Source organism: Podarcis pityusensis (genome assembly GCF_964106645.2).
Source record: "Podarcis pityusensis genome assembly, chromosome: 9".
Lineage (NCBI taxonomy): Eukaryota > Metazoa > Chordata > Lepidosauria > Squamata > Lacertidae > Podarcis > Podarcis pityusensis.
The window spans coordinates 39,776,313-39,803,848 of record NC_138034.1 but is presented as its reverse complement, the minus strand read 5'-3'; the positions used below and the strand labels follow the sequence as shown (position 1 = coordinate 39,803,848).

Sequence of the window (27,536 nt, the reverse complement as noted above, 5' to 3'; positions counted from 1 at the left end):
ATCTGTTTTTCTATGGAAGTGTATGAGTAGTCTATCTGTACGACACTGTTACTGCTCAGCAAATTCATTTTTACTCTATTAACCTTCAAAGTGAGATGTGAACAGGCATGTTGTGGCATTCCATTTCATTTTACTTTTTATACTCAAATTCATATAGTTCTCCAAAAGGCAAGTAAGAATACAAATATTAAGTTATTCAGCATTGTAGACATCTTACACAGACTTCAAGGCAGAAATGCATGCTTTCTCCACTCTTTATGGTCCATGGCTTTATTGCTAAACAGTTGTGCTGAATTTCACAATAGTTCAGTCGATATTTAGACCTTCAAACAGACTCAAAAGTGTGACCCTAAGACATGATTAACTTAAGTATAAATAACTAAGCTACTGTAGGCTTTTTAAAACAGTAAAAACACTGTAGCTGATGGCAGTTCACTGTTTTACTGTAATGCTAACGTTACTGTTGTGATACTGAACATCGAGCACAAGTTCATCTCCTGCTTGAACTTGAATGGGCTTATCTAACACAATAGCAGCTTGTTTCCAGTGGGATGACTTGCTTGATGTATCTAAAACAGTGTCTTCATCAAGGTACACGTGATACCAAAATGGAATACCAGTCACGTGACCTGCTTTACAAACTTCGACCTACAAAAGTAAGATTTTATGTTACTATATAGCAATCAACTTTCTTCCCACAATACAACAACAACAAAAATTTGTATTCTTTAAATTCAAGCTTGCTTGAGGAAGATTTCTCTATTGCCAATTTGCATCATGCTTTTTCGGACACCCAAGAGTTTATCTTCAGTGATTTTGTCTATCAGTTTTACGAGAGGGCTAGGGAAGATAGGGTTAGCCGCTCTGGTGCTTCCAATATGTTTTAAATGACTACTCCCATCCCTGACTAGTGCCCATATTGTCTAGGAGTGATGGAAGGTGGAGGGCAAAATGTTAGCTCTCTGCGTAGTACAATCCTAGTGTATCTCTAGGTTTCAGATACACTGCCCACCATAATTTCTCTTGAGAAGATGAATGGCCCATGTTCATTTGGTAATTGGTATCCCAGCTAGAATTTAATAAGACTTAATTCTAACTGCAGACAGTAAACTCCACACAAACCAGAACCAAATGAACAAGAATAGAAATGGTATGATTTCTTCCTCTAATGTGATTTTCTGCTTTAAAAGGGGGTAATGTTTTAGGGAAGTACCGTATTTTTCGCACTATAGGACGCACTTTTCCCCCTCCAAAAATGAAGGGGAAATGTGTGTGCGTCCTATGGTGCGAATGCAGGCTTTCACTGAAGCCTGGAGAGCGAGAGGGGTCGGTGCGCACCGACCCCTCTCGCTCTCCAGGCTTCAGGAGAGCCCCAGCGCCAGCCCCACAAGGTCGGGGGACAGAGGGAGGCGGAACGCCGCCATCCCGCTGTCTCCCGAAGTGGTTTGGAGGCTGACAGCGGGGAGACCCCGCCGCCGGCCCCGCAAGCTCCGGGGACAGCAGGGAGACGCAGCGCGCCTCCCTGCTGTCCCCGGACCTGATCGCAAGGTGGGCGGCAGGGAGAAGAGCGCTTCTCCCCGCTGCCTGCCCCCAAGCTCCGGGGACAGCTGGGAGACGCAGCGCGTCTTCCCGCTGTCCCCGGACCTGATCTGAAGGCGGACTGCGGGGAGAAGAGCGCTTCTCCCCGCTGCCGGCCCCAGAAGCGCCTGGGGGGGAAATAATTTTTTTTTCTTTATTTCCCCCCCAAAAAACTTGATGCGTCCTATGGGCCGGTGCGTCCTATGGTGCGAAAAATACGGTACTAATATCAAAAGTATCAAGCACAGAACATCTCAGTTACTTGTGCAATTTCATAAATGCAAGATTGATACTAAAGAATGACAGAGTAATAAACTAAAGCATGCAATATCTACCATCTCCTATATTTACCTTAACTTCTCTACTAGAGCAATTCAAGTACGGATTCATGAGATCCACTCGCAGAAGTTCCACTGATTTGCTCAAAGGTGTGTGTGGAAGTGTGGACATATCCAAAAAAACACGGACAGGCACCTGAAATGGAATATACCAAGTTTTGAGTATTGTATCATTGTAATGCCTTTTCAAAAAGCTGTGGTGTGTCTTTGGCAAGTGACCAGTTCTGTTGCCAGGGCATATATTTCTAGGTCTTGTCCCACTTTAGGCAAAAGGATGTCTGTTCCACAGCATCAGGATAGCTCAAATAGCCCTACTTTCTTAACATATTCCTTGCAAATGCTGGTCATCAGTTTTGCTCTGCACCAAACTATTGGAATTAACAGTTCCCCTGCTTTCAATAAATGCTGGATCTTCCAAGTCTTAAATCAGATGTCCTTATTGTTACTGTAAAATAGTGAAAACTATTTGCAAAGCATTACATGAAGAAATGAATTAGGCTTTGATAAATATTTGACAGCTGCATATCCAGTGAGACGGATGTTTTTCTTTGATCAGCAGTTCACCATGTCACACTGCAAACCTCCATTTTAATTTTTTTAAGAAAAGGGAAAGGCCTTCCCCTGGGCAAACAGGGTTGAGCTGTTGTTCTCTGGATTGTGGCCTTAATAAAACATTGAAGCTTTTTTCTGGCACCCTAATCTTTTGAGACAGCATGCTTAAACTGGATATAGATGAATGTAACACATTTCATACCTTAAACTGGTTGATAAAAGGCGCAATGTTGAAACCGAGGGTGGGATCTGTCCCTTGAACTGTGGTCTCAAGTAGCAATGACCTAGATTCCACAAGCATTCCATACATCTTCACATGCTGTGGGAATATCTTCCCTCCGGAGTGAAGCAAACATCTATACAAAAAATATAAAGTATTAACATTCACAACCAGTGCTTTAAAAATAAAATAAAATAAATGTTTATGGGTACTCTCACTTTCCTACTCATATTGAAATACTGCCCCTCAATGAGGCCAAACTTAGATTCACAAAATGTTTAGGGGTATGCATATTCCTGCACACACACCCCCCCCCCCCCAGGGAAAAAAGCACTATTTACAACTATTCCCTCCACACTGTCCTCGGGCTTCCTGCAACAAATCAAGATTTAGACCATCAATCAGAAGCATTCTGTTTAAAATACTTTGGTGTGTTTATGCTTGTTTTTTGCAAAGAAGCATGACCAAACAGTAAGAGCCAACTCCATCTTCTTTTAATTTTATATGCCTAATTTTAAATAGGTTTATTCTCAGTCTTACACGAAACTACATTGCTATGACCCATAAAGCTTCAACAGCCTCATTAATTTGAAAAGTTCTGACCACATATGGATTCAATGTAGAACAAACTGTTTTCCAAGAGTCTTTTGGCTAAGTATCATTCCAAATTATATTACGTTGGCTAAGGTTTTATGCATGAATATAACAGTAAAATATAGTCCAGGAAAATTTCATGTCATACAGTACCTGGATATTGCAGCCTTTTCCATCACATCCTGCTGAATTAGACCAGAAGTCTCTATGACATCCAAAATTATAATACTCCATAACTTGTCAGATTTTGGTCTCTGTAATACCATGTTTTCATCCTGTAGGTGGTTGAGCCAAAACTCTAAAGTTTCCTTAGGAAATTTGTTAGCTTCTGAAATCAGGCTGAGAGCTGCTTGGTGCTGTTCTTTTTCAACAGAGCTGTAGGCCTTAACTGGCCCAAATTTGCCTGCAATTACTGGCAAAATTGAAAAGCCCTCTGATACGTCCAACACATATAAAGGATCAGGAGTCACTGAGTTCTTGCTTTGGTTCTTTTCAAGATTCAGTTCATTACTGTGGCTGTCCACATCCATGGAGTGCTCACGGAGGCTTAAGGATGACAGCACTTTGCCTATTGCAGCTTTAAAACATTCGTGGTATCTCCTATTGTTCAGTAAAGCAATCTCAGTAGATTCCAGCATGCATTCTTGTCCCAGTGCATTTGTTGTTTGAAGGCTGGCCAGAGCACTGCAGAGCTCAGCCTCACTATTCTTCTCCTTGAAATTTCTTTCCACGTCCATTCCATATTCTGAGGTCACAAGAGAAATCTTCTGGATCCTTAGATAGCAGTCCTGGCATGATATTTCCATTGTAACCGAGTCCCCAGATCTCAGAGAGTAATCTTCAAATCACACAAGGATGAAGAATGAAATACATTATTCACTGTGCCTTCACTACTGTTCTAGTCTTCCTAAAACGTGTACTACTTTAACAGCTCCTTTGATCAGCCTCTGCTGCTGCAACACGTGCCAAGCAGATTTTATTAGAGTGGAGGCAAAAGAGGCCCACTGGTTGTCTTAATGCAGAGCACAACTGACTACAGCTTTCACAAATTTATCAATGTTAGCGACTTACACTGTAAAAACAAAGTTTCTATTTAAAAATGACCCGAACTATCTGTCAGTGATGCATGATAGAAAGGAAATATGAGAAAATGTTAGAAAGGAGGTGGTGGTGGGGAAAGTGGGTATCAACAGGAACATGGATTAACTGCTTAGCCAAGTTGATCCTGTAAAACTTCACAATTTTCTTCTCTATCCTGTGTCCAGAGTAATGATTAGCACACACTTGCCCTAATGAATGCAGAGATAAACTTTAAAATACAAACATATTGTCTGTCAAAATTCTGAGACTTTAGGCTGAAATAGTTGAAGATATAGATATTAGAAATTAAATTGGAAATTAACCATGTGTTCCTAAGCATGTTTCCCACTGAGGTCAGTGGAAGTACTCCCTGAAATGCTGCTGAACTAAGTGGGATTAACTTTGAGTAAGCATTTGTTTTAAACTGTGAAAATATAGGAACTTGCTTAGGATAAATGAGGTTTGCCACTTTTACAGCTCCCTATTTACATCCCCACTTACTCCTAATTCCTACTCCCTGCTGCCAAATTTTACTAGTCCTTGCTTTCAATTTATTCTGCTAAACCTTTTTTGTTTGGGAATCCTGATGATGCATGACTGGTATCGTCTCAGTTGGCACGTCTATTTAAGGATTTCATTCAAGTAAATTTGACTGATTTATTAATCATGTAATTCAATTTAAAGTGTGCTTCCACTTGTTTAATGTGGGGCTCATTGAGAGCAGCGGCACAAGAGACTGTCTCATAAGCAGAGGGAAGATGCCTATTTGCTGGCACAGTTTGAATCCCTCTGCAAATTAACTTCAAGGTGCAGTTGATTGGCTGTTACAGCAAGCCCCTTTGACATTGCCCCTTGACACCAGGCATCTGACACCCACCCATCAAAGTTGACCTGTGCGGGAAGGTAAGGATTCCATCAGAATTCAGTTTCCCCACCCCAGATATACTGAAATGACTTTTCCATAAAGTGTTTCAGTGTTGAGGACCTTCACTTTTCTCAGTATGATAAATAGTTCCTAAGAATGCTACCTGCAAAGGATGAAGAAAAGTAACTGTCTTTGCTTATTAGAAATCCCACCTCTCATCTCAAACGTACAAAACAAGCCAGACACATATCCTAGAAAGAAAATGCATTTTAATGTCATTGTAAAAATAAAACCCTGAAGACATACCAAGGAGGCCTTGTACGGGGTACACTGCTTGTTCCCAACAGGTGTCCTCACTTGGACTTGTAGAGAGTGTGTGCTCATCATCAAGCTGTAATGTAAACCAGACCACAATGGCATCTAGTATTCCTGCTTTAATAACAGGCATGTTGATCTTGGATGGCTTACGAGTTGCAAAGCTTTTCAGCTCCTAACCAAGAATGGTAAAAAAGAAGCAAAATATGTTGGAGAGCATTAGAAGAGCCCTTCTGAATAGGAACATAAGATCCCTGATGAATAACACTAAAAACTTATCTGATCCAGCATTCTGTTCCCCAATGGCCAACCAGATCTCTGAAGCAGGTCAAGGGCATAACAGCACTTTCCTACTGAAGTTTCCTAGCACACTGCCTCCAATATTGGATGTAATATATAGCCATAATGATTATGAGCCATTGATGGCCATGAATTTGATTGATCCCTTTTTAAAGCCATCCAAATTGATGGGCATCATCACATCTTGCTCTTTAGTCAAGTCCCCACTGCTGGCTGAGCACCTCCAATTGTCTTCCTGTCTGCCTTATAGGTAAAGGTAAAGGAACCCCTGACGGTTAAGTCCAGTCGTGGACGACTCTGGAGTTGCGGCTTTCATCTTGCTTTACTGGCCGAGGGAACCGGCGTTTGTCCCCAGACAGCTTCCGGGTCATGTGGCCAGCATGACTAAGCTGCTTCTGGCGAACCAGAGCAGCACACGGAAATACCGTTTACCTTCGTGTCGGAGCAGTACCTATTTATTTACTTGCACTTTGACATGCTTTCGAACTGCTAGGTTGGCAGGAGCTGGGACTGAACAACGGGAGCTCACCCCATCGCGGGGATTCGAACTGCCTTATAATTCATCTTAAATCTAAAAATACTGTATACAGAATGTAAATGGTTTTAAGAAAATGGTAGCTAAAAATAAGTCTTTTTTAAATGAAAGAAAAATATAAAAGTAATAATAATTATTGTACAATCTTCCTAACATTTGGCAGTAGATATATTATGATTACATATTTTAGTACCCAATATGGAAATCTCACTAAATGGGGATGCCTTTCTTTCCAGAAGAATCATAGCCTGCTGAGCCCAGACAAATACTAGTCATAAGTGGGTTGCAAGGAGTAAGGAAAACCAAAATAAAAAAGAATGTCATGCTCCAAAACTTTCCTTTCTTACATAAACCACTCTTGAGATTATTTATTTTAATTCTTTGTTTTCAAAGGGTGGGGGGTTTTCACCACCACCAATTAATAGCAAATTTATATGCAGATGTCAAGTAGAGAGCACTGAAGTGCAGAGTAAAGTTTCATTGTTCAACAATGGAGTCCTCCTGCCCTCCCTGGTACCCACCCTTTTCTACATTTCCCAAGATGGCCTTTTTACTCTTTATCTGCTTCTCCTTTGCAATACACTGATATTTTAGGATTCAATGGCAGCTCAAGATCAGCATACAACAGTTTTGCCCAGAAGTATTAAAAAATTAAACATATAATATTGAGTATTTAAATCTTGATGGAACATACCACAGATCACTGCATTATAGTTTCTATTAAAATACAGCTAAGTGCTTTGCTGTACTCTGCCTATTAATCTCAGATGCCAGATAAAGTGAAGGTGAAAACAGACTTATTGATTCAGAGCATGGCAATAATTGCCTGTATACAAGGGGGTGTATTTTAAGATCTTGCTTGCAAACATTTTCCCATGGGTCAAAAATCAAAGAGGCATGCTTGCATGACCAACGAAACACATTACCCTCTCAGGCTTAACTGGTACTAGCTCAGAGCCTATCTAGAATGACTATAGCTGCTTGCAATATCCAATACTGACTGCTCCTAAAAGAAATAGTTTATAGAACTGTATGGCAAAGCTGTCTTCCTAATCCACTGATGGGAAACCTATTGCCTTTCAGATGTCGATATACTACAACTCTGAACATCCATGACCAATGGCTCTGCTAGATGGGGCTGATGAAAGTTCAACTACATTCTTAAGGGCCACAGGCTCCCCATCTCAGGTCTCATCTTTCTGTCCTTTCTTAATCCCACTCTGGGGTTGTAGAATACCCTTAGTCATATTTTTATCTTCTGTGCACCTCCATCTCACCATACAGAATAAAATCCAGATGAATCTCTCTTTTACCTCTGCATTAATCCTTTTGCAATTGATAATGTTTCATTCACCAGGCTTTCCAAAAGTTACCTGCAAGTTGTTAAAGTTGGCTGTCAAAATCTGGAAGTGTTCTGTGAGGGCCGTATAGCCACCAGGAACTCTGCTGAGTTTTTCAGTGGTGTAAGGTTCAAGACTTTCATCTGAGTTTACAGAAGCGTACACTGGACTGTGGAACTCCAATGTTTCTGGCAAGCACACACCAGCAATTTCTTTTGCACCCACCCTGAGAAAACAAAGGAACAGACAGAAATTAGGTTTGACAAGACAAAATCATGCAATTCATGAATAATAATAATAATTTATTTATACCCCGCCCATCCGGTTGAATTTCCCCAGCCACTCTGGGTAGCTCCCAATCGAGTGTTAAAAACAATACGGCATTAAATATTAAAAACTTCCCTAAACAGGGCTGCCTTCAGATGTCTTTTAAAAATAGGATAGCTGCTTATTTCCTTGACATCTGGTGGGAGGGCGTTCCACAGGGCGGGTACCACTACCGAGAAGGCCCTCTGCCTGGTTCCCTGTAACCTCACTTCTCGCAATGAGGGAACCGCCAGAAGGTGCTGGATCTCAGTGTCCAGGTTGAACTATGTGGGTGGAGATGCTCCTTCAGGTATGAAGGACTGAGGTCGTTTAGGGCTTTAAAGGTCAGCACCAACACTTTGGATGTGTTGAACTCAGCATTGGTTCTTGGCACATTAAGGAGAGGCTCACAAAAAAGATTTGCTGAGCTTAAAGACATACATAACGATTGTGTTCTATTTTAACATGTATATCCCTTTCTTTTCAACCATAAGAAGGGCATGGTTGTTTTGCTAATAACATACAATCTAAAAACACAGTCAATTAAACTAACAGCATAGAATAAATTGTATTAATCTAACAGCCTTCCCACATTCTAGTATTTATACCCTGAAGGTTTTACTCCCTTCCTTAAAAATTATGTTGGACTCTTGCACATGAAGAGAGGATTCTATAAGAACAGAATGTAAGTGGAAATTGATGACCAAATTGAAGATGGGTTGACATCTTCCATGTGGGATGAGCTTCGTTTTGGCAAAAGGCTGATTCGAGTTTTCTGAATTTCAGTGCAGAAAACTCAAAGTTATTGTTACTTCCACTTATGTGGAATCCAACCTAACAAGCAGGATGAGCAAAACAAAAATCTTATCTTTAAAAGGGAGACATTTCCTCTTCCCTGTCCAAGTTTAAACATGCTTTCCCAACGTATATCAGCAGCACAAACATACCTATGATGTCTGCGTATCTCTCCACATTCCACTGCCATGCCCCACACAATAGCTCCTGCTGGTATAACTTTACCATAGTTTTCAGCATTAACTCGGCCATCATTGGGCTGATTGATAAATAGATAAAGTTACAAAGTTACAAAACTATACAACAAGACTACCATTCACAAAAACTTATTCCATTACTGTACCTTTAAATTTATATACCGTTTAATCGTACAATATCTACTAGTAAGTGGTTAACAATAAAAAAGTTAAAAACCATTAAAAACACTTAAAACTGTTAAAATTAACATTAAGCTAAAAATAGATTAACATACAATTAAAACACAAAATTAATATAAACTGTTTAGTCACTGTACACAGATTAAGTTAGGGTTTGGCTGGGTCAAGTTATGTATAAATATTTGGATTTCAGCTGAGTGGCAAAAAAGGTCTGTCTTAATTGTTTTTCAATCTGCTTTATTCACTGTGCAAAATGAGAGATTGTTGCCAAGCCAACCCTCAATCTAGAACACATTTCGACTTGAATTAAAAATAAAGATATTATGGTGTAACACATATGGCTATTTGAAAAGCATGTTAGATAACTTTCAGCACTAGTGATATCAGAAAGAATATCTATATCAGTTCTTTAAAAAAGAAAGTATTTCAGCCATTTATTAAATTTATTGAAGAATAATCTTCCACAACCGTAACTATTTTGTCTTCTGTTGTAATATGTAACATCACCTCATAAATTCCTACAATGGAAGGCCCTTAATGAGTTTTTTGAGGTAAGGAATTAATCACTATGAGAAGGGGAAATCTTTCATTTTTTAAAAAATACAGGAACCAGTACTATGAACGGAAGGATAAGAAACATGCCCTCGTTGGTTTTTAATCTAGAACTTCAAGACACATTCAAAAAATTAAATTGTGGCTATAATTCATTTTTATTTTGCAACAGCTGCACACTCTTAAATCATGGCATTTTCCTCGCATTACATTCAATGTATGGAATTCAATGTAGTGCTAAGGAGACGGATTCGTTAGTGCAAGTATTTCTGCTTGCCTGATGGAACCATCGCCCATCTCCTCTCCCTGTGCACTGTTTTGGGAGTTCTCCTGACCCTTCATAGTGGATATGGGAGAGGTGGGGGGTGGGCAGCGCCAGGAGAAGAAGGGGAAAGCCCCACAGCGCTAGCGGGAGTCTTTGCAGTGGCTTTCACTAGCAGAATGGGTTAGTTGAATCCAGCCCAAAACTTTAAACATGTTCTATATATAGAGTTGGCCTGAGGTTACTACTTCTTAAAAAAATTCTCTCACACACTTGTCTAATCTCTCACTCCGTACTGAAAAGAATGGTACAGTCTACCGCAATTGACTTTCCCAGCCTTAAGGGTCCACTTAACTGGGAGGACACTTAAACGTTCTTTCCCATGTGCGCTTTCTGGATCGCATGGGAAGTCTCCATGCCAATGCTACTAGACTCTAGGGAGCTGCAGTGCTGGCAAGCAAACTTTCTTATGTGATCTGGAAGACCTGTGTAAGTAATGTTTACATTTCACGTTTCTAGTTCGCTGTTTATGGGAACTAATAAAAGAAAAATGTTAAAACATTATTGCAAGGCTGCAGAGCCTTGATCTCATTGCTATCCGTAGCAGTCATAGTGCAAAATCATTTTTACAGTGTATCAGGCCTTAAGACACCCATAGATACTTGCCTTTGGCGGTAAAAGCAAATGCTCCCAAGCATGGATCAAGCTTTCCACAATCCCTTCTCCAAATAAACCAGAATCTACCGTTTCAGTGACAACCAGGGAAACTCTATTAAATAAACAGTTATAAAAAGAAAGCAGTAGTTCAGAGCCACTATAATCAGCAATGCAAGAAAATTATAAAACCTGAAGCAGGACTTAAAATCTACTAACGTGAAATCAGTAGTCTGTTCTTGTGTTGAGTAATCAAATTTTATTCTGGGTTTTTGACCTCTGCTTAAGATAAGCCAGCATCCTTTCTGACCTCCTGGCCCTAAAACTACCTTTCACAGTTCTTAGTTATTCTAATATACCAGAAAAGTTTATGATCAGGTTTTTTTTGGGAGGGGGGGAGTGGAATGGCAGAGAAGACAGTGTCTGCAGTTATTTGGAATGTTGCATTGCAGGCCATAGGCAACTATTTCCCCATTACACCTCAGTTCTGGAAAAGCCCCTTGCAGGCATTTCTGTTCAGCTACTATCTTGACAAAGGAAGTAGGATCAGCTTCCAGAGCAAGGAGATGACATTTTGATTGGTCCTGGGGATGCAGCATATGATTCTATGCTTTGCCACCACTGTTAGCTGTGCTAGAGTAGCCATCTACAGTGTGATAAAAAAAACAAAATGTTTAGCACCTGCAGTGTGGGAGGTCAATTCTGTTAGAAATAAATCAAGATTACAATAAGACAAGATTACAATTTGTCAGTGCAAATTGTCAATTCTGTTAGAAAAATAAGTAAGATGTCACAACAAAATACAAGAGTAACCTTTCAGGTATGTGCTTTGGGATTTCTATATCAAGAGATTTCATGTGAAGTAGTTTGATTTCTCCATCCAAATCGTTTGCAGCTAACACTTCACAAGCCAATTCATACATGGTCTTCGATAACTCACACGCATAGACGGAAGGTGCACCAGCCTTTTTGGCAAACATGCTGAAACATTAGAGGACATTAAACAGAAATCATCAGAGATTCTTGTTTTGACAAAATATTAATATAACATTTTTCAAATCAAATATTAACTAAAACGTTTTAATAATCTTAAATGGGCCCTCTGTATCAAATTGGGACTGAGGAGACTTTTAATTTATTTAACCTTTCAGACCACCCTTTGTTACAGAGTAATTACAGGGCACTTTCAACATAATTTAGAAGAGCACATTAAATAAGTTAACACAACACACAGAAAACCCCCTAGCAAAGCAAATTTATTATCTGTTTCACAATATTCAGAAAAAAATATCAATACATTTACATTAACTGAATTCACAACAAACCTGAGAATTCCTGTTCCTGTTCCAATGTCAAGAACACTTCTGCACCCTGAACAGACAGCCTTTTCAATTGCTTTTTGATACAGCAAATTCCTATTGGCGTCATTAAGCATGATGAAGTGCCATCGTTCTACCACCCAGTTGGCAACACGATAAAAATTCTCTTTTGCATCTGGAAAGTCAGGATTTAGCTTTACAGCTTTATGGAAATATGCAGCTGCTTCATCCCTAAAGCCCATTCTGTGAAGAAAGTGACACAATCAAAATGAAGCTTAAACTAGCAAGCAGATCGTTCAACCATAAATATTATACAAAAATCTACACTTACATTTTGAGAACATGTCACCAATGACCGCAAAGAGGAGACAAATCTGGACTGCATTGTGTGAATGAAAAGGGCACCTACTGCAACTTGTCAAACTACTAATCATCTAACACTAAGATTTGCTGTGACCAAATCATAACAACATAACAAGAATCATGATGGATCAGACCAAAGGTCTATGTAGTCCAGCATTATTCTCAAAGTGCCCAATCAGATGCATATGGGAAACTTGGAAGGAGGACCAAAGTGCAACACTCTCCCACTCATGTTTCCCAGCAATTTATATTCAGAGGCATTGCGCCTCTGATTCTGGACACAGTACACAGCCATCATGACTAGTAGCCAAGAATTTGCCTTATCTCCTTTTTAAAAACTATCCAGGTTTGCAGCCACTACTCATATTGTGGTAGTGAATTAAATAGTTTAACTGTATGCTGTGTGGAGGACTTTCAGACCAAAAAATAAAGCACATTGTACATTAAACAGTACTGTGGACACGAAAGGTATTATAACACATCTTAGTTGTGCAAGACTTTTCCCTTCTGAGCCCTACACGAAGAAGTAATCACAACACTGCTAGATATCTGTGCATTTAGGATTAAGTATTTAATGGAATGTGTGATATTAATGGAAATTTAAGAAGCACTATGCTAGAATTCTTAGTCAAAATACAACACAACCAAGGGCAACTACAAACCTGAAAAGATGTTCCCCCATGCTGTTACATATAACTTCATCATTAGGAAATAATTCCAGGGCATGCTCATAGCAATCAAATAAATCTTGAAATCGTGTGAGAGAATTCAGCTCTTCTGCCCATTTACAAAGGGTATACTGAAATGTTTCCTAAAGGAAAGTGATAGTTTAGTCGCGAAAAATAATTTATTCACGCTAATAAAATGTTTTTATTGGTAAATAGATATATGGCATGCAATGGCCTATTTGCATGTTATTTTCTGTCTCTAAACTTGTACACAAATAAGCCTATTTGTCAGAGAGAATGACTGAACAATGAACAACTGCTTACCTTGACATCATTTTTAAGCTCAGGAGCTAGATTCAATACCAAGAGATAGTGGGCATATGCAGTTCCGAAGTCCTGATTTTCCAGACAGTGTTGAGCACTTTGCAAGGATCTAGACACTAATTCACGCCTCCCAGCTTCCTGACCAACATTGCGCCTATGCCGAGATCTCCTTTTAGAGTTAGGCATTCTGAACTGCCAAAACAAAAACATTTATTGCAGTGTTACAAAAAGTTGCAAACAAAATGTTTGTATCAACATTTTTGCACTCATTATAGCCCAATTGCTACAAAAGTGAAAGTGCTTTAACATACTCAAGAGACATTTCTTGCCAATGCACTATTTTTCATGTTAGAGTTCCAGCAAAGCGCTTATGAATGCAACACCTATAGATTCATTTGCAGCGTTTTGCAAATTGGATGCATGCTGGTTCCCAAGTGTGGGAGGACATCGTGTGATTGTTGTTGTGAGTGCAACACAAACTGCAGATTAGGACATTGATCTTCACTCTTTTCTAACCTGGAACCCACCTTTAGCCCAAAGATAAATTATGGGACCCAGTCCTTAATGTATATTTTTTTACCATATATATATACACCATATATATATATATATATATATATATGAATGATGAGACCCATGCTATGCCAGACCATGACAAAATTGCAGATCCTGATCTGTCAGTTAAAGCTAGGAATAGTGTTCAGTACCACATGGTTAATGTTTTTGGGTTTTTTTAAGTTCTGTTCCTTGTGATCCTGTTGGAAGCAAAACATGGGAAGCTGCACTTTAAAACAACACTATAGATAATTGAATGTTGTGCGATTCCAAAATACACACATTATCAAGGGGCCTGGATAACATCTTTATAATGAGTCATGATCAGGCAAGGCTCATTTATTCTGTGCCCTAGTGACTATTACTGGTCATAGTAGTTTGCTAATGAGAATTTTATATATCATGTGTTATTAAAACATTTTGTAATGCAGATGCCCATGTGACTGATAAATTCATTCTAAGAAGGTGAATATTAACATATGCTGGAGGAATTTCACTCAGCTTAAAAAAACACTAAAGGAGTATGAAGGCAGTAACAGTAATATTTTAACTGATTAGTGTAAACCAAACAGATCATGGTAACAGTGAAGGGAAATGGGCAGGCATAAACAATTGTACACATGCAGCTTGTCTTTAACAAAATATGGCATTAATATGTGAGAGGTTGGTGAATCTATTCCTTCCAGACAAAGGGACAGATATAGGGGGATATATTTCTATTGGCTGTGGAGTGAGGACAAAGGGGAGTGGGGGCGAATCAAAGCTGTAATGGAACTAGTGCAGGAAGGAGCCAGCAAAAACTATCCAACAAAAAGCAACTGCAATCTTGCTTTACATTAACAGGCACACTTACTTGGGAGTAAGTCCAATTGGAATGAGTGGGATTTACTTCTGAGTAAACATGAGTGGATCACGCCGTATGGTAACCACTGCTGCACGCCATCCAGGCAAGCAAACCAGGCATTTCCTCTAAAAACACAAGACATTTCGATGTTAAAAGGTTTTTGGACCTATTTTATTCATCGCCCAGCTTCCCAATTGCTCAGAACAATAATGAGGGCCCAGGGCAGGCGGAGATGCGCACTTGGCAGAACGTCGGGATGGATGCGGCGTGGGAAGAGACGCCGTTGAGCTTGTTCGCAGGGCGTGCAAAGCGAACCGGGGGAGGCCGAGACAAACAGGGACAGCCAGCCAGAAAGAATGGCGAGTTAGTCACCTCGGCAATTCATCCGGGCGGTCTGGGGCTACCAGCCCGGAAAACTCCAGGCAAACTCTCACACGGTCCAGCAGAAGCCTAGGGACGCCATCTTAGAGTAGGGCGAAGGAAGTATCGCGAGAAAAGTAAACGAGATCCGGGCTCCGCGGCGCACACGGGATTAGCACCGACAGCGACGAGTTTCCAGAGCCGTCTGCTGACCTGGAAACCTCTCCGCAGAGATTGTGCAAACGAGAGTAGTAGTATTTTACGCATGCGCAAAATACACCGCCGCCTTACAATACGGTTTGCGCATGAGCAGAAAGGAGGCGAAGAGGCTGCAGTACAGTACTTCAACTTCATGAATTGCTTAAACAACAAAAACAAAACAATAGGAAGGAAGCGGGGGGTGGGGGCGAAAGAAACAACAGCGCTATAGTTTTATTAGGTCCACCTAAAATTTCATGAAGGAAACGAATTTATAAGTCCAGCAGAACTTTTTAGGCTGGATGCTAACAAAAAGGGAGCGAGAAAGGACGTTAGTGGGTGTGATTAGAAAAGCAATTTGTGACAGATTTTAGATGGAATGGATGCAGCGCTTTACAAAATGTTTGCAAGCAGCAGATAGGGCTTTTCCATGAAACACATCTTTTTTTCTTCTGGCAGGGAGCCAAAAAAAAGGAGAGGAGAGAAAAGTGGACAGTTAATGGAAACATACTAGCTCAGCCCTATTTCACAAAATGCAAGATAGTGAACAGCTCAAACCATTTTCCAAACAGAACGAAAAGTTGTGCAACTTTTAGCTGGGGAAAACAAGAAGGTAGATTTTTGATAAGCTTGTTCCTAGGAAGTGTTGGTACTTTAAATGAATCTGTGGCCTGGGTTCAGGATAAATGAGGGGCACCTAGTCCTGCATGTGTGCTGTCTATCCATTGAGAACTAGCAGCAAGAGTTTACTGCAAGACTAGGCTTTTTCTGATGAAATGGGCTCTCATCAATGAAAGCTGATACTACAAACAAATCTGAAAATCTTTAAGGTGCAACATGACACTTTCTTTTTTGTTTTAGTTCCAAAACCATGGAACTATCTCCCATCCATCAGGGAGCTTGGCTCAGTTAAGGCAAGCCCGACTTGCAACATGCCTTTTATCCATTTAACAAAAAGAATCCGAGCAATTATGGCCAAGAACCACACCCTTAACTAGACACATTATTTAAGGCAATATTGATACGGCAGAGTACAGTATCTTATTGTGGTTAGTTTCAGTTTCACCAACACCTTGGAGCTGGCTGCTAGTGGCTGAATGGTGGACCAAAGTCCCATATTTGTCTCTTCACTGGAAGCCACAAATTTCAAACACCCAACTGGAAACAAATTCTCAAAAATTGTTAAGAGCGGAAAGGGACCTTTAAGGTAACCTTTGGGAGCAGAATATAAAGGCGCTAAAACAGGAAAGGGTGGGCGGAACCCTCACCAATAAGAAATTATAAGCTGTTTCCTGCTCTGGGTAATCTTTTATTGAAACGAAGGTTAAAAACGCCCCACTAAGTAAAGGGATGGTTTTAATGAGAGGATACGGGTAGATTTGAATGCATCCACAGGACAGGGCAAAAGTAAACAACGTGCTGGTTGTGAGGCGCGAGTTTCTGGCCTGAGGAGAGAAGCCGCCCCTGCTTCGAGTGGGGCCTGCAAAGGAGCGTGAGAGAAGCAAGACCCTGGGCAGCTGCGAGGGGAGGAGCCGACAGGCAAACGGCCGGCGCTGGAAGGAGCCGGAGCGGGCAGAAAGGAAGGTGGAGGAGGAGGAGGAGGAGAAGAAGAAGGCCGGCGCTGGGTGGGAGCTCAGGGCTGTGGAAAAGGCGGCGCCGAGGCCACGCTGGGGCGGAGCCGCCTCTTTCGCCCAAGCGGACTGGGATGCCGAAAGGAGCTGCTTGTTTTTCTTTTTCCCGCCGCAACCGGGCCGCGGCGAGAAGCTGCTTCCCCCCCTCAGGCAGCTGCTACGTTGGCAAACCCGGTCGCGCCGTATCCTAGTCCCGGGCGCTCGACTCCTCCTTCCCCTCCCCGCGTCGCTTGGCTCTTTCCAGGGGCGCGTTTTGCCGGAGCCGCGCGGGTCCCATGCTGCGCCGGGAGAGGCTCTGCCGCGCCGCGCCGCCGCCTGCTGCTGCTTCGCCCTGCTGAGGAGGCGCTGCGCGGAGAGCAGAAAGAGACGAGCGGGGCTCGGCTTGCTGGTGGTGCTTAGCCAAGAGGGATTTGCGAGGAGGAGGAGGAGTGGTGCCCGGGTGCCGCCGCCGCCGCCATGGGGCTGCAGCCCTTGGAGTTCAGCGACTGCTACCTGGACAGCCCCTGGTTCCGCGAGAGGATCCGAGCCCACGAAGCCGAGCTGGAGAAAACCAACAAGTTCATCAAGGAGCTGCTCAAGGATGGCAAAAGCCTCATCGCCGCCACCAAGAGTGAGTGGGGAGAAGTTGGGCGAGCGGGGGCAGGAGGGCTGGTTGGGGCGGCATGAAAGCCGCTCGGCGAAGGGCGGCTCGAAGTTGCAAAGTCCGCTCTCCGGCATGCCGCGAGACGGGAGCCTCGCCTTGCCCCTACAAGGTCTGCGGGCGCTGCTGCCGCCGCCGCCGCCGCCGCCGCCCGAGGCTGCTGCTGCTCCGCCGAATCTGGTTCCTCGGGCGGCGAAGGCGGGTAGCGGCGCATCTTGCAGAGTGTTTCGGGTTTCCTGGCTCTGGGGCGGCGGAGTTGCAGAAATGCGAAAAGGAGCATCTGCAAACGCTGCCGAGGCGTGCCCGTCTGAGGACAAGGGGAAAGTCTCAAACTTCTCTAGCTTGTCTCTTCTTCAGGTCTATGATGAAACACTTAAAGCTTTTCTGATACCTGACACCTAAAACCGCCGAAAGGTCCACTATACTTGGGAGAATACAAGTATACCCCCTCCCCCTTAGAGGTTCTCATAACTTTCAGGATGCAAACTGAATTTACTTGTGTGGTTATAAATAATAATAGAAAAATCTGACACAGCACATATGCTAGCCGGATTATGAAACACAAGGTTTACAAACACTGGAAGGAATTCCCATACAAATAAATAACTTCCTGTTGACTGTATATCAAGCTTTTCTGAGACATCAGTTATTAGCCTTCGGACAGATGATATTTCAAGCTTCTCTTCCTTTTAGGACAGGAAGTATTAAAAACATATTTGATTTTTAAAAATAAAGCGAGTTTAAGAACAGCCAGTGACTTTCTAATATTAAATTTATATGACCATCACAGTTCCTGGCTGTCATTCAGGCCTTTAATAACCAGAGTCTAAGGCTAGTATGTATGCAAAATGTGGTTTCGTTATGGGTTTTGTGGCTTGTTTTATTTTTTGAGCTCTTCTGTTGTGCCACAAGTGGCCATGAAGCACTAGTGATTTAAATAAACTTTTGGACATATACACATAATTAACTTTTTGAAATTAGTTTGCATTGTTTACAAATCTATCTGCATGTGCACATATGGATATTAATATGCTCTAGAACTAGGAACATGATACACCTCAGTTGTGGAGGAATTCAATTATATAATTGCAATAAGTCGTTAGGCCAGAATTCTGGTTTTCATAGTGCAATCCTATAAATGTTTATTAAGAAGTAAGTCCCATTGTGTCCAGTGGGCCTTGCTTCTAGGTAAATGTGTTTACAAGTGTTGGCCTCAGTTGATTCAGTGTGCAAAATTTTGTGTTTCATGTTCAAATTAGTGTTTGTTTTGAGACATATCTTTATACCATAGTAAATTCAACTTGCATTATGTCAGCATACTGATTACACGTTCCTGGCAGCTGGTGTAAATTGACTTGGCTTCTTTGAACTAGTCTCTTATTAAGACACAAACTATTACAAGGTTTCTATAGCAAGTGTGAAATACCAGTATTAACTATTCTGAGTAACACTTCAGGTTTTCTGTTTGAGAGAGAGGAACATATTATACAGAAATGTATCTTGGAATACATTTGTACCCCATTTCAGGTTTCTGGTAGTACCTTTGGTAACTCTTTCATATCTTGATAACTGGATTCACCTAACCAGCCCTATCAGTGAAAGCCCTGCGCAAGGACTTAAGTTCTGCAGCAGGGCTCTGCTCTCTCTCTCCTTCTCCCATGTGCCCCTGCACCTGTCTGAAATTGGCTCTGTGTTGGCAGGAGAACCCCCACCACAATGCAGAGGGAGAGGGAGTATTGGTCTATCTTGCAAGCTGGAATGCTTGTGAAGTTGGTGACTGGAACAGGGCCATGGGGTTGTAGTGGATAGCTTGATGAAAATGTCAACCAGTGCGCGGCAATTGTGAAAATGACAAGTTTCATGCTTGGAATCATTAGGAAAGTGATTGGGAAAAAAAGCCTGTGAATATCAATGCTCTTATATAAATCTATGGTGCAACCACACTTGGAATACTGTGCATAGTTCTGGTCACTGCACTTCAAAATATACATTGTAGGGCTGGAAAAGTTTCAGAAAAAGGCAACTTAAATCAAGAGTGTGTTCATTTCATTTCTATGCAGCTTTATATATATTTTTTAAAAGTCTAAAAGTGGTTTACAACCTACCATATTTTTTGCTCTATAAGACTCACTTTTTCCCTCCTAAAAAGTAAGGGGAAATGTGTGTGCGTCTTATGGAGCGAATGTAGGCTGTGCAGCTATCCCAGAAGCCAGAACAGGAAGAGGGATCGCTGCTTTCGCTGCGCAGCGATCCCTCTTGCTGTTCTGGCTTCTAGGATTCAGAATATTTTTTTTCTTGTTTTCCTCCTCCAAAAACTAGGTGTGTTTTATGGTCTGGTGCGTCTTATAGAGCTACATTAAGCGCCAGAAGAAAATCAAATGCAGGCGTCCCCTCACTTCCATGGGGGTCACGCTCTGGGTCCCAACGTGCATATGTGAAATTGCGTAAAGTGGGGACCGCCCTCTAAAATGCCTCTAAATGCCTATTTCCCCTGCTCTCCAGCTCTCTTCCACTCTTTCCCCAATACAGACCAACATATATAGAGTTGAAGCTCTGGAGAACACTAGAGAATGTGTAGGAAAGTGGTTGCTGCTGCTGCGCTACCCCGCACACCAGCTGTTAGCGGCAAGGCTGAGCCATCTAAACAAAGCCCTGCTGCACCTCGGGTCTCTTCAGGGCTTCCTCTGCCCTCACTGATGTCCTCTTTGGGCTTCAGGAAGGGTCTCATCGCAAGCCATGAGGATTCTCCAGCTCTCTCCTGCCATTTCCTGGGGTGATTCTATTTATTTATTTACTTATTTATTTATTTCCGGCGCCACACATATATGCGGTCACACGCAAGTTGGGGGTGGTGTTGTTCCTGTATAAAATATACATTCAGAGCAACATAATTAACAGGAAATTGAAATATTATCTCATATTTCAAAATAAGACATTGCAAAGGAAGTCAGGTATAGAATATACAACACAGCAAAGTTAACAAAAATATTACCTTAAACATTTCAAAATAAAACATTAGTGAAGGATGTCAAATATAGAATACTCATTTAAAACAGCATAATAATATGGCTCCAATTCAATTTCCTATGAGGATAGGTTGCAATATTTAGGGTGCTTTTAACTGCTTGAGGGGCATGAGAGATATGTATAAAATTATGCATAGTGTGGAGAAAGAAATGTCCTCCTCCTGCCAATAATAGTGGAACTCGGGGGCATCCAATGAAAACAAATGTTGGAAGATTCAGGGCAGACAAAAAAAAAATACTTCTTCACACAATGCATAGTTAAATTATAGAATTCACTCCTAAAAGAAGTAGTGATAGCCATCAAATTGGATGGTTTTAAAAGACAATTAGATTAATTCATGGAGGACAAGGTCTACTAGCCACAATGATTATGTTCTAACTCCTTTGTCAGAGGTGGCAAACCTCTGAATACCATATCACAAGTCGGTGACTCCTGTTGCACTCAAGTCCTGCTTACTGTCTTACCATAGGCAGCTACTGTGAGAACAGAATGCTGGACGAGATGGGCCATAATCCTGATCTAGTAGGGCTCTTCTTATGTCTGAGGCAAGGCTCGTGGCATTCTTAAATAGCTGCTAATTAGAGCAAGCTTTTCATTTTTAGCAGTCATCATCTGTGTTTGCACCAGCCCAAGTTAAGCTTGTTGATATTGTATTCCTAGTTGTCATCTAGAGTTCCTTGGTGACATTGTGTTTTATTTGTAGCTACTTTGTGTAGTGTCCTTTCTCCTTGCTATTTTCCTCCTTTTCAATTTCTCTTTGTAATCCGTGGATGTGTGGGCGTCTTGGGTCATTATCTGTATGTGTATGACGTATGATTGTTTGACTGTGTGTACGAGACAAAGAACTGGTATACTGTGAGATAGCAAGTTTATGGTACTCTCGGATAATAATTATGTTCTGTGGTTACAACATTGCAACAATTTCAGTGATGGGCGAGGGCCTGACCCCCGGTGATGTGACCCGTGTTAGAAACTGAGATATGACAGCTAAGAGCTAAATGGAACCTAGGTTATGGGCATTGCAACTGAATGTCCAGGTGTGCTATTTATAACAAGAATACAAAGGTGAAAATGAATAAACTGCAGCTAAAATCTTACCTTCATTTTTCACATGGTCTAGTCCTCATCAGAAGACTGCAAAAAATAAAGCCATACTCCCCCTGCCCACCCCCTAATATTCTTATGAGGGTCCCTTCTCCAGTCTTCAGAGAGTGACTGAAAGTGGGGAGGGGGAGAGAGAAAAAGCTCCTCCTTTTCTTCCAACAGTGGCAGTTTTAATCTAAAAGCTTAGGCTCAGTACTGCGCCCAGAGCTCAGAAACTGCTGGCATTAATGAAATTCCCTGTCACAAAACGCGCTTAGAACAATTGGAGTTTCAAGCGCTGGATGTGACTAGGGCTGTGCTTTAGTGTTGTCTCTCCTCTGTCATGCCTTCCTACCACACCTCTTCCTGCCCACATCTGAGCCGTGTGGGGCCTTGTATGACACAACTGCAGTATTGCTGTTGCACTCGGTTGCTGCACTGGTTTAACATCCTGGGTGTTATGTTGAATTGATTCAGCACCAGAACTTGTAGTCCTGTGCTAGCATCCAAATCTCTTCATTTGCATGCACTGGCATTAAAATGAAAATATAATTTCACTGTATCATTACTCCAGTTGTTCTAAATACGTTGGGTGATAATCTGAGCAGTGGACTCAATGATACAGTATTTTGAATATTGACAGTGTTTTCCACATTATCTTGTTTGCTGCACAATAATGAAGGAATGTGGTTTGTTGTTGTTTGAATTGGCCAAACGAGAAGAGCCTATAACATGCCCTTCTAGATTCCTTCTGTTTCCTACTCAATGTCCTGGACTCATGATTTCCTCCCCAGTAATACTTCCTTTTTAGTAGCATGGTAACTGCACGCTAATGTTCATAATAAGTCCTGGGAATGATAACATTACATTCTGTGGGCAATAAAAACTGATCCCTGGTGCCTTGTTAGTAGACATAATCTCTTATTCCTCTTGGGGTTTTGACTTATTCTGTTTGGTCTTTTTTCACAATTCATCTTTGTTCTAAATCAAAGTCTGCTCTGCGTTTATGAGCCATTGGAGTGGTTTGGTTGACAAGTGGCACAGCAAAGCAGTGTGCATTAGACCAAGGGTTTCCAAAGTGTGACCTGTGGACCACCAGTGGTCCAAGAGCTGTGTTCAGGTGGTCAGCAGTCTCTCTGTGAACTGCAGGTGCAGCAGCTCCTCCAGTGGTCTGTCCTGGATGGGGGTGGGGTGAGGAACCCCTGAACAGGGAAAAAGCAGCTGACAAGGCACTTGAAAGGAGTGCAGAGCCAGTACTGTAGTATATGGGAACGAAAGAAGCAGCGGTTACATGCAAGAAAAAGAGAGTGACTCAGAGTGGGAATTGTTGACTGACAAATCTATCAAACACCAAAGAACTTTGTTTAACACAATAGGCCCAGCTGTTGAGTTACAATAGTTGTATTACTTATTTTATTTCTTACTCTATATTTTGTTGTATTAAGATGTTGATTCCATACGTTTAAAAAAACCACCTTTTTATCATTTAGCACAGCACATTAAGTGGTGCACAAAGACCTTCAGCTATTTTCATAGGGTCTGGAAGAGGGGGTGAGCTTGGAACTCTCTGCTTGACTGAGAAGCTAGGACCAAATCTTGAGTATCCTTGACTGCTACAATATTGTGGCGGCCCGTCTTTCATGTGGTGGCTGGGGTGGGGGGTGGGGACAACTGTTTTTGGATACAGTGTTGTTACTGTACCAGCATAATCTGATGTATTGAAACAGCTGGTTTTCAGCATGGTTTAGATGCAGGTAATAGGGTCCCCTCCATTTTCATGAAGAAGGCTTTGTGTACAGCTAATATAGTCAAAGTGCTTAGGTTGAAGCAAAAAAAGAAAATAGTAACCAGAAATTTACTATTTAAGTAGCGGCAGGTAAAAATAAAAAATAAAATATTAATCCAACTGGTATGTCTGTATTTAAAAATCTGTCTCCAACTAGGAAGGTCTCCTTTTATTCTTGGGTTAGAGATTGTGAAGATACAGTAGCTGGAATTGTTCATCACTGTCAGGGGTTCAGGAGCAGAGGCAAGGGCAAGGGAGGAAACAGAGAGCGAGGGGGAGGAGGCAGAAGAAAAGATGAGTGATGACGACGACCCGAGATCTCCGAGTCTTTCCAGTGAATCAGAAGATTCACAGAAAGGAGCACCACTGGCCAGGGCAAGGGGGGAGCCTAGGGGGACACCCCAGGAAGATAGAGCCAGAGGGGACTCAGAGGGGAGCAGTTGGAAATCGGGACCAGCGTCACCGCCAGAGAGCAGGGAAGAGGAAGGGCGCCAGGGATCAAGCGCTGGCAGCTCACAACAGGGGGGAGGGCACGAGTCAGGAGTGGCCACACCTCCATCGGGGAGCGAAGAAACGGTCAGACGGAAGGTGGAAGGTTTGGCGCGCGCGCCAAGTTCAAATGCACAGGAAGGTGGCGCAGTAGGCAGCCCGGAAAGGGAGCCAGGTCCTAAAGCCCGGCGCAAGGAGACAGGAGGGTCCGGGGGGTCGGCGTCAGAAGAATCCCGGAAGGAAGAGACCCCGGGGGGCAGAGGGACCCAGAGAAGAACAGTCAGGCGGAAAAGGTGGAGCAGGGCTAGGATATTAAGTTGGTGTACAAGGGGCGGAGACTCAGACGGAGCTTCGCCGATCTAACCATGAGACGTAGAGTTGCACGCAGCAGATTGAGAATGGAAACTGTAACTCAATAAAGACTTTTATTTAATGATCGCTGGCTAGCGTGATCCTCTGTGAGTTAGGATCTGGAAGCAGCTCTGACAATCACGCTTTTCCTTAAATGTGTATTTTTAAAAATTGAATTGTTTTGCTGCTTTCAGCCCTGGGTTCCTTTATGAGGAAGGAAAGGATATAAATTTAATAATAATAAAAAAACATTTCCTTTAGTGCATTCAGCTTGGAGTGGTGTTGCATCTGTGGTTAAGTGGCATGTATAACAGGAAGTAAAGCTATTGTTTTAGCTTTCGAAGACTTACCAAAGGAAGTAGTAAAGGAAACTATACTTGTTCCAATAGAACTTCTTTGCAAAATGCTGTGACATGAAATTTGCACATATCTTAGATCGCTGTACAGCATGATCCTAAGCATGTGTAGTTGGAAGCAAGCCCTTCTATGCTCCTTGAGGATTTGCTGGTTTCAACAGCTTATGGAACCTACTGAGTCTTTGAATTCTGCAAATCACAGCCTAGTTTAGCAGGGTGACTGCTACTGAGCTTTACTCAGTAAGGCTGAAGAAAGTGTTCCACTTCAGATGTTACATATATAGTTGTTAATAATAAATCCAAATCAATTCTAGCTGAGAGAAGGGGGCAGGATCTTATTATTCAGTAAATCATTACATTTTATTTTTTGAAAAACACACTTTAGACTTTATGCTTTTTTGGTAATTGAGCGTTGATATATAGCGCAGAAGAGCTTTTAAATAATAATAATAATAATAATAATAATAATAGGAAGCTTTTTCACTTTCAAAAGAACGAAATTGTCATTTAAAGAGTCCAAAGATAGGGAAAAAATTGCTTTGTTTTACAGTCGCTGTTTTATAATATCCCCAGTAACTCAAACAGAATTCATAAACCCTTCCAGACATTTGCCATTTGCCACTGCTATTACAAATACTAATGAAAGAGAACTGATATAAGGTGATGGGATGCATGAATTTGTTGTAATAGTAGTACTTTTTTGAACAGGCAGCATTAGGTACTGTATATGATTATTGTCTCTACAATTCTGTGATGCTATGTCCTTTCTTTTTCAAGACACTATGTATTGTGACTCTCATGCAGCTAAGGTTAATCATGACTAATGTGAGCTCCATACCTTCAGTGGGACTTGGCCAAGACTGACTTTAATTGGCTTGAAGTCAGTATATTTTATTCCTATGTTCATTTGCTCATTTTTTTAATGGAAAATAACCCACAATTTCTGGCCATTAGCAGTGTTTCCCAACCTTTTCCCGACCATGGCCCCCTTCCAACCTTGTTTTCTTCCTATGGCCGTCCCATGAGCATAGCGGGGGGCGGGCCGCAGCTGCCCACCCAAATAAGTAAAAATCAATACAAATCTGAGGTTCTGCCCCATCCACAAAAGCTTGCCCCCCTAACAAAAATTCTGGTTATGCCTATGCCCCTCTCTACTGGTAGAAAGGTAGCTATTTAAATGTTTTGTTTGTAAATAGAACATTTTTTATAATATTTATAATTTCTACAAAATACAATTACATAAAATTATTGGAGCATAATGCAAAGCATAGAATCATGGAGCAGAAAAACATAGGCTCATGGAGCTGGAAAGAACCTCAAGGGTCATCTTTCTAGTGCAACCCACTAGTGGAACTTCTAGGAAACTCAGCCAAAGCATCCATGACAGATGGCCATCCAACCTCTACTTAGAAACCTTCAAGGAAGGAGAGTCCAGAACCTCCCAAGGGAGATTCATCTTCATGTACTATAAAAAGTAAACAACACTTATTTGACCCCAGTAATTTGACTCCAGAGGAGGAAACCTACAGATACAACCCAAAAGGCACACAGGGAGTTTCTGTATATATGGGAGAATTTTAAAAGCAAGTGGTCCTCACAGACCTGGTGCAAAAAGGTCTTTTCTTTCGGAGGCGCCCTGGCTGCCTAGATAAAACACTATAGCCCCGTACACCTGGAAGTGAGGCCCACTGAACCTAGTGCAGCTTTTTTTCCGAGTAGATACTTAGTTTTTTACTAGATGCAAGTCTGCAGCACCAGACGACCCCACTTGGCTAGGCGCTGGGGTGGATTTCACCCCACACCTTGCAGAGCTGGGCAGACGCTGCCGACGGGCCCTGCGCCCCTTGGCAACAACTGAAGTCCCTGATCCACTAGGCAAAAAGCAGCTCCGGCTCACCTAGCCCTACTCATTTCAACCCCATCACCACACTTACTTGACCTAGGGGTTCTATTGATCAAAACAGGAGCCTCAGCAATTGCCCTACCCTGTTGGAAACAAACCAGGACTGTTCAAAGAAAACACACGTGGCAAAAAGGAGAGTTAGGCCCCCTGACCCACTTGTGATTGGCCAAGGGATAGCCAGCCAATCTGGATTTTTTTCTTCACTTCTCACTACCCTCTGTGGCCCCCTATCCTTGTGCTTTTTCACCTGTGGCCCCCTTTGAATATCCTGGGGCCCTCCAGGGGGGCCCTATGGCCCCTGGCTGGAAAACACTGTTATAAAATAACATTGTAGTTATCTAGAATATTCTCTAAGAGACAGACCTAATGTAAAGTCTATGGAATCGTATTATCTTGTAATAAGTTTAATATTAACAGCACACTTCTTACAAAATCGCTCTTGTTTTAAACAAATCAGTGAAAAATAATCATTGTAGACTTTAGGGATTGCCCTGTAGTGTTTGTTTCCTATCTTGTTTCCTCTCCTTGAGAGCCAGAATACAAGTGTCAAGAAATGATTAACAGGCAAAATTCAGTAAACGCTAACAGTACTCACTTGCTTACACTATTTTAATAAGATCTGGTACTCCTCTTGAATCAGAATCAGAAATGCTCAGGGGTCTAACCAATATTTGTGGTTGCTGAGACCACAGGGCAATTGGGGCTTGCAGCTGATGACACACAGAGCACCTTTGAAGTTCAGCCCATGTCTAGGATTTCATTTCTGAAAGTGAATAGAACTAGATTGTGCCACTTGGAGTATGACTGAAGCATCGGACAGTGTGGACTAGCTTCCCATCTTCCTCCCACAGCAGGTGGAATTTACCCAAGTATTTTCAGCATCTTACATCCATATTTGGGTATGCGCCCCTTCCAAGGTCTCTCCTACGTTCTCATTTTGTAAGATTCATTGAAGGTATTAGGATTTACCGTTTCA

At 41.9% G+C, this 27,536-nt stretch overlaps 2 protein-coding genes across 4 annotated transcripts in view; one reads left to right on the top strand and one right to left on the bottom strand.

The window, feature by feature from the left end:
- Nucleotides 1–110: 110 nt before the first annotated feature.
- PRMT9 (protein arginine methyltransferase 9) lies at nucleotides 111–17,531 on the bottom strand. Of its 2 annotated transcripts, none has more exons than XM_081021349.1 (14): nucleotides 17,418–17,531; nucleotides 14,746–14,861; nucleotides 13,338–13,529; nucleotides 13,008–13,156; nucleotides 11,989–12,225; nucleotides 11,477–11,644; nucleotides 10,676–10,778; nucleotides 8,971–9,077; nucleotides 7,751–7,943; nucleotides 5,534–5,717; nucleotides 3,436–4,120; nucleotides 2,671–2,824; nucleotides 1,930–2,052; nucleotides 111–648 (listed from the first exon to the last, which is right to left on the bottom strand). In XM_081021349.1, exons 3-14 carry the CDS (start codon nucleotides 13,521–13,523, stop codon nucleotides 433–435), a joined length of 2,505 nt encoding a protein of 834 aa, XP_080877475.1. In that variant the 5' UTR covers nucleotides 13,524–13,529; nucleotides 14,746–14,861; nucleotides 17,418–17,531; the 3' UTR covers nucleotides 111–432. The 2 variants fall into 2 exon arrangements, with proteins under 2 accessions (XP_080877475.1, XP_080877474.1); XM_081021348.1 differs by lacking the exon at nucleotides 17,418–17,531 and adding an exon at nucleotides 15,109–15,262.
- The window catches only part of ARHGAP10 (Rho GTPase activating protein 10), a 110,616-nt gene continuing 99,296 nt past the window's right edge, over nucleotides 16,217–27,536 (top strand). For both annotated transcript variants that reach the window (XM_081021350.1, XM_081021351.1), the window contains exon 1: nucleotides 16,217–17,535. In XM_081021350.1, the coding sequence (XP_080877476.1) occupies nucleotides 17,382–17,535 (154 nt within the window). In that variant the 5' untranslated portion in view covers nucleotides 16,217–17,381. The remainder of the gene's footprint in view (nucleotides 17,536–27,536) is intronic.